The following is a 7500-nucleotide window of genomic DNA, read 5'->3' as shown; positions in this document are numbered from 1 at the left end:
TGGTCTTTAATATCTATAGTGACACTAGTTGGAGTTTTGACTCAGGATGGTCTTTAATATCTATAGTGACACTAGTTGGAGTTTTGACTCAGGATAGTCTTTAATGTCTAATAAGTTATATGTACATGCATAATACCTGCCTTATAAAGCAAAATTAACCATAGAAAGACATCAGGAAGACAAGTTTTATAAAGCATTACATCACTGTCATCATAAGAACATTATTGCTGTATTGCACAATAACAGGTTCTTATCTTTGTGTGTCACATTGGTTAGTAAGAGCTTTGGTTTCTCAAATTGCCCTGGACAAATTTTTTATACAATTTTATAACACATGTATATAAAACATAATAGAACATTATACATTATATATATAGACTTTAACTCAGAATGCCCTGGGTAACACTGGATGGTGGGGTTTTAGTCTAAGCGGTGTTCAGAATCTCCTGGGTAACACTGGATGGTGGGGTTTTAGTCTAAATGGTGGACAGAATCTCCTGGGTAACACTGGATGGTGGGGTTTTAGTCTAAGTGGGGGACAGAATCTCCTGGGTAACACTGGATGCTGGGATTTTGGTCTAAGTGGGGGACAGAATCTCCTGGGTAACACTGGATGGTGGGGTTTTAGTCTAAGTGGTGGACAGAATCTCCTGGGTAACACTGGATGGTGGGTTTTTAGTCTAAGTGGTGGACAGAATCTCCTGGGTAACACTGGATGGTGGGTTTTTAGTCTAAGTGGTGGACAGAATCTCCTGGGTAACACTGGATGGTGGGGTTTTAGTCTAAGTGGGGGACAGAATCTCCTGGGTAACACTGGATGGTGGTATTTTAGTCTAAGTGAGGGACAGAATCTCCTGGGTAACACTGGATAGTGGGTTTTTAGTCTAAGTGGTGGACAGAATCTCCTGGGTAACACTGGATGGTGGGTTTTTAGTCTAAGTGGTGGACAGAATCTCCTGGGTAACACTGGATGGTGGGGTTTTAGTCTAAGTGGGGGACAGAATCTCCTGGGTAACACTGGATGGTGGGGTTTTAGTTTAAGTGGGGGACAGAATCTCCTGGGTAACACTGGATGGTGGGGTTTTAGTTTAAGTGGGGGACAGAATCTCCTGGGTAACACTGGATGGTGGGGTTTTAGCGATGCAGCTACATGGTCTGTCATCATGCTGGATATGTATCAGCAGCAGGTGAGTTCCTCAGGCGTCCTGACTTTGCTGTGCTGGACTGCGGCTGTTCACATGTGCTGGTTGGTAAGGTCACCCAGAGTTAAACCAGCCTCCGCTAGTGTTTAATGTACAAGAACCTTTATGTCGCAAATGTTACCAAGTCAAAGCAAACCTCCACCATGTGTGATTACTCCACTCAGGAGACTAGGTAACAAAACATGTATAACACCCAGTCATGTCTAATCTAACGTTTAAGCTGTTGGACTTCATGGATGTATTAAAAATGTTCTCTCTCACTCTCTCTCTCTCTCTCTTTCTCTCTCTCTCTCTGACTCTGTCTTACTATCTATCTCTCATTGTATCTCCTTTAGGGGTACAAGCAGTTTTTAAAATGCACAAGCTCTGCAGGTTCTGTGACTTTAGGCCCAGTACCTGTAATGCCACTGGCATCTGTTTGTCCAACTGCACCATCAACTCAATCTGTGAAGTGCAGGATGAGGTCTGCGTCGCTGCATGGTAGGTCTGGCCAGGTACTCTGAACTCAGATGTGATCCCTGAGTGGTCAGTTCATCTGTCAGTCAAACAGGCACAGGCACAGAGAGAACACAGTTGTGTTTGTATTTCAGGCACAGAGAGAACACAGTTATGTTTGTGTATCAGACACAGAGACAAAGAACACACTTGTGTTTGTATTTCAGGCACAGAGAGAACACAGTTATGTTTGTGTATCAGACACAGACAAAGAACACAGTTGTGTTTGTGTTTCAGTCACAGAGAGAACACAGTTGTGTTTGTGTTTCAGGCACAGAGAGAACACAGTTGTGTTTGTGTTTCAGGCACAGAGAGAACACAGTTGTGTTTGTGTATCAGACACAGAGACAGAGAGAACACAGTTGTGTTTGTGTTTCAGGCACAGAGAGAACACAGTTGTTTGTGTTTCAGGCACAGAGAGAACACAGTTGTGTTTGTGTTTCAGGCACAGAGAGAACACAGTTGTGTTTGTTTTTCAGGCACAGAGAGAACATGACTGTGGAAACTGTTTGCCATGACCCTTCGCTGCCCTTCCATGGTGTCATGTTGGATGACTACAACAACACAAAATGTGTGATGAAACAGTACAAAGCCCTGGACCCACACTTCTACATCTGCTCCTGTACAACGGATGAGTGTAACGATGAGCTTATCTTTACACCACGTAAGTGTGTGTGAATGTATGCATATACATGTGTGTCTATATTTGTGTATATGTGTATGTGTGAGTATGAACTCGTGCACATGTTTTGACTATGGGGCTTTCACGATAGGTTTGAAACACATTCTTCCTGATATTACCTGCTGGGTTTGTCCCTCTATGTGTGCTTGATTAATCTCTCTCTAATTGCTTTGCTTTATAATGTTACGGTAAGAAAAGATCATTGGGTTAGGGACAGACTGACAGTTCACACTGGTGCCATCTAGGGGTGCTGACCATCACAGGTATTAATGTGCACCATTTCTGGGCACTCATGCCTTATGAATGCCTTATAATGTGTTATGAATGTGTTCATAGAATCATGTTCATAGAATCACGGTCATAGAAACACATTTTAACCATTTTTATTTTGCAATATGAAATGTTATCATAGTGCATTATAATCTGTGTTCTTAATATGTTATACTGCCAATACCAAAGAAATAGTCCCATCTTACATAGTGCATAATCACTAACAAACCCACCTACTTATGAACACACACTGTGGTGTCCTGTGATTACTTTTTAAACACTCATGAATTATACTTCTCTGGAATTTTATATTTTATAGTAATTCATAATGTATTACAATATGTCTTTTTGAGTTCCAAGTAAAAGATTTCATCATGGGAACAGATTATCAGAGATAGATACAAGATATTTTATCCCAATTATGAGACCTTATAAGCTGTATTTGTGGTCTTAAAGGTGCATGTTTTAAAGCAAAATAAAGTTTATTTCATTTCTTACATTATTAATAAGCCATAGGCAGAAACTTAGTACAGATATTAACAGTTTGGGGCGCTATAGATAACTAGTACTGAAATTGTCCTCCACTTCCTGAGCGTGGAGACTAAGGTAACCTAAACACTAATTTCAGTAAGTATAAAGTGCATATTTCTTTATGTCAAGCAGCAGGTGTTCTGTTCTGTTAGCCCGACTGTGTGTTCCCAGCCAGGGCTCCCACTCCGCCTTCTTCAGATGTTCTTTCCCGGGTTCTGTGGTACGGACTCAACAATACTTCCACCTCCCATGCATCGCATTGTGGTTGGCAGGAGATTTTCTCTTGAAATACCCTCTATCACCTTCAAGACTGGTCTCCTTGACTTTGGCCTTTCTTCAGGCAACTTTAGGACACATTTAGTAGGTCCATATATATATATATATATATATATATATATATATATATATATATATATATATATATATATATATATATATATATATATATATATATATATATATTGCAAAATGACCCTACAAAATAACTGGCCCTTGAGAAGGGAGTGGTGTCCATCCTACGTGGTGTTCTGCTATTGTGTGCATCCATCATACGCATTTGCCTGAGCCGCAATCCTTGAGAACACCTTCAGTATACAGCTGCACTCGAAAGTGTGTGAACCCTTTAGAAGTTTCTGTATTGCTGCGTAAATTTGACCCAAAACCTCCTCAAATTGTCATCAGATTGTCACACAAGTCCCAAATGAGACAAAATATTAGTCCGTCATTTAGTTATTGAGGAAAATGAGCTGATATTACAGATCTGTGAGTGGCAAAAGTATGTGAACTTTTTACTTTCAGTACGTGGTGTGCTGAGGTTTTTCTGCTGTGGATTTGTCTTTGCAAGCCTGCCATGCACACCAGTGTTGTTCAGTGTTCTGATGGCAGACTCACGAACATCAACCTTAGCCAACGTGAGAGAGAGAGACCTTTAGATGTTCAGACGTTTCCCACAGCTCCTTTGTGACCTCATGGCTTGGTACATGCTGTTGTTCCTACATCGCATCAGATAGCTGTAAAATTAAACATTCAAATAGAAAATAAAAAGTCAGACTTCAGAATTAGTTAAAGAGAACAGCTGGTCCGTCCTTTATTGCAGGTTAACTTTCACAAGCATTATTGAGGCACCTCCGGGGAATGTCTAACAATCACACAAAGAACCCACATTTTCTACTTTGGTCAGATGTGATTATGTATTCACCTCTTTACATACTAATGTTTGCATTCGCCACCATTACATCCAAACCTTACATTAGTCAACATATGCAAACTGATACTCAACACCCACACCAGTTGAAACCCGTTACCACCACATTCCAAGAGAAGATTCGGTTAACTTTCTCCTAAAGAAGATTGTTTTTCTACACGGTCCTGAACCTGGTGGAGAGGTCGTATATCTTACCCTGAGGTCCACCAAAGCTTACCCAGGATCCTTTGCTGAAGCCTGCAGAGGCCTCTACAAAGGCCCTGTATGTAAATCTTTCTGAAAGGACACAGAATCTTTATACTCCCTTAAATTTGATGTTATTAATCTGTTATTAATCTGTTATTAAACCTCTTTTCTCTGTACACTTTTTATTAGCTCAGCGTCTTGCGCTGGGCTGATCTTTGCTAGTTGACCCCTCCTGGAAAGGATAGTAAGACTGTCTGATGGTGGATTGGTGGGGTCCATTTCATCTCATAGTAGCCCACATGTATCACATAAGTCATGGACATGTCTGTCTTGCGTCAGGCTGTACACACCACACCACTTTATGTAGGGAGCATGCGTGGAGACTAAACCCATAAAGAACCAGATGATCCTGCAGTTGCATGCGTTATCACGGGGAATTGCAGTTCAACCGGAACTCCCATACTAACTGAACAACATTAATCAATATATGTACAGGGCTGAAATATCTAAACTACACATTATAACCTTATAACCTATCATTTTGGATGAAGTCATACAAAAGGGTATTATTCTTTCCTGGTTTTTATCAGTTATTATAACTCTGTTATGCAAGCACTTATAATTCACACTATTTTGCCACTGTTTGCACACTACTTAGTATACTGGGGTAGTACCAAAGTTGAATTATATTCCAGCTAGCTTCTGTATTTTTTTCTGAACAGATGAGCACACAAGACAAGGTGCTGTGGACAGTTATTCCAGGTCAGAGGTTACTGTAAAAGAGGCAGAGGGTAAGTGTACTCTATCCAGACAGCCCAAAGTAATGTCAAATGCTATTACTAGTAAAGTAACTGTTATAAAATCATAAAACAAATTGCCCTGCCTGGAACTCCAGCTAAGACCAGCGTTACTGTATGTCCAAGGTGATTAGACCAGTCTGTTCCGTTTGATGACCCAAATTAACCAGCATGGCCGTGATCTGATTGAGTTGGATTCCTTGGTTACTCAGATGGTCGTGTTGTTTGTATCCTGTGATGACGTTTTAGATGGTAGTTCATGTTACAGAACTGCAGGCACTGGTGTGTTTGACCTTAGCAGCACTTCCAGCCTCTGCTGTGCAGTGTGAGCTACAGCTACTCAAACTCCAGCTGGAAGCGGAAAACAACAAAGCAAGCCTGAGGGATGAGCTCATCGCCATACTGAAGCGCGACAACGACTACCTCCACAAAGAGCTACAACAGAAAGACAAATTTGTGAGGGAATTGGCAAAAGGAACAAAGAACTGGCGGTATATACCATCAGGTAACTGCAGTAGTCTTACAGCAGAGATGCTCGATCTTTTAAACATCTAAACTGCTCACAGGATGCTGTTGGTGGGAAGATTTTTGATTGGTGGATTATTTTCAGTCCAACTGTGACACTGACATGTGTGAAAACTCCAGGAGCACTCAGCACAACACACTTAACACACCACCAGCATATCAGCACAACACACTTAACACACCACCAGCATATCAGCACAACACACTTCACACACCACCAACATATCAGCACAACACACTTAACACACCACCAACATATCAGCACAACACACTTAACACACCACCAACATATCAGCACAACACACTTAACACACCACCAGCATATCAGCACAACACACTTCACACACCACCAACATATCAGCACAACACACTTAACACACCACCAACATATCAGCACAACACACTTAACACACCACCAGCATATCAGCACAACACACTTAACACACCACCAACATATCAGCACAACACACTTAACACACCACCAACATATCAGCACAACACACTTCACACACCACCAACATATCAGCACAACACACTTAACACACCACCAACATATCAGCACAACACACTTAACACACCACCAACATATCAGCACAACACACTTCACACACCACCAACATATCAGCACAACACACTTAACACACCACCAACATATCAGCACAACACACTTAACACACCACCAACATATCAGCACAACACACTTAACACACCACCAGCATATCAGCACAACACACTTAACACACCACCAACATATCAGCACAACACACTTAACACACCACCAACATATCAGCACAACACACTTAACACACCACCACCATATCAGCACAGCACACTTAACACACCACCAACATATCAGCACAACACACTTAACACACCACCAACATATCAGCACAACACACTTAACACACCACCAACATATCAGCACAACACACTTCACACCACCAACATATCAGCACAACACACTTAACACACCACCAACATATCAGCACAACACACTTAACACACCACCAACATATCAGCACAACACACCTAACACACCACCAACATATCAGCACAACACACTTAACACACCACCATATCAGCACAACATACATTTAACAAACCAACACCATATCAGCACAACACACACTTAACAAACCACCACCATATAAGTGGCACTGCAGTGTTGAGAAAGCTCCGCCACCCAAATCCCGGCTCTGTGGGTGCCCTGAGGTGGTCCTGTGAGTGTCTTGTGGGTGTCCTGTGGGTGTCCTGTGGGTGTTCCGACCATTAATAAACAGGCTAACCAATTATGCAGACTGACAGATGCACTACAGAACTCTACATTACAAAGTGCACCTATATAGTGAGGGGGTCCGACACTATATGTAGATATAATGTCATTATAAGATGCAAAGAGGTAAGTGAAAGGGCCATGTGTGGTCCTCACCAGTCTGCCTGTATTCCGCTCCTTCACTGTGTCTGTTTTATTGCAGGGGTTTCCACCCAGACCAGCCGGAGGAGAGCGTCAGACGCTGAAGCCAGTTCCTTCTCTGCTACTCAGTCCAGCTTGTCAGACCCGTCACTAGAAGACTGCCAGAAGAAACAGAGGATCCTGAAGAGACGCGT

General features: G+C 41.9%; 1 protein-coding gene across 2 annotated transcripts in view; it reads left to right on the top strand.

The window, feature by feature from the left end:
* The window catches only part of LOC113591517, a 12771-nt gene that overhangs the window by 866 nt on the left and 4405 nt on the right, over positions 1 to 7500 (top strand). Inside the window, exons 2-6 of one of the 2 annotated variants that reach the window (XM_035523393.1) lie at positions 1538 to 1682; positions 2177 to 2361; positions 5293 to 5361; positions 5669 to 5872; positions 7368 to 7500. The exon at positions 7368 to 7500 is cut by the window's right edge and continues 56 nt beyond it. In XM_035523393.1, coding sequence (XP_035379286.1) covers positions 1538 to 1682; positions 2177 to 2361; positions 5293 to 5361; positions 5669 to 5872; positions 7368 to 7500 — 736 coding nt within the window. Of the gene's footprint in view, positions 1 to 1537; positions 1683 to 2176; positions 2362 to 5292; positions 5362 to 5665; positions 5873 to 7367 lie in introns of both variants that reach the window. The other variant, XM_035523390.1, reaches the window with a different exon arrangement.

The sequence above is a fragment of the Electrophorus electricus genome, chromosome 2, assembly GCF_013358815.1.
Source record: "Electrophorus electricus isolate fEleEle1 chromosome 2, fEleEle1.pri, whole genome shotgun sequence".
Lineage (NCBI taxonomy): Eukaryota > Metazoa > Chordata > Actinopteri > Gymnotiformes > Gymnotidae > Electrophorus > Electrophorus electricus.
The sequence above is the reverse complement of the archived record's forward strand: the minus strand, read 5'-3'. Positions and strand labels throughout refer to the sequence as shown.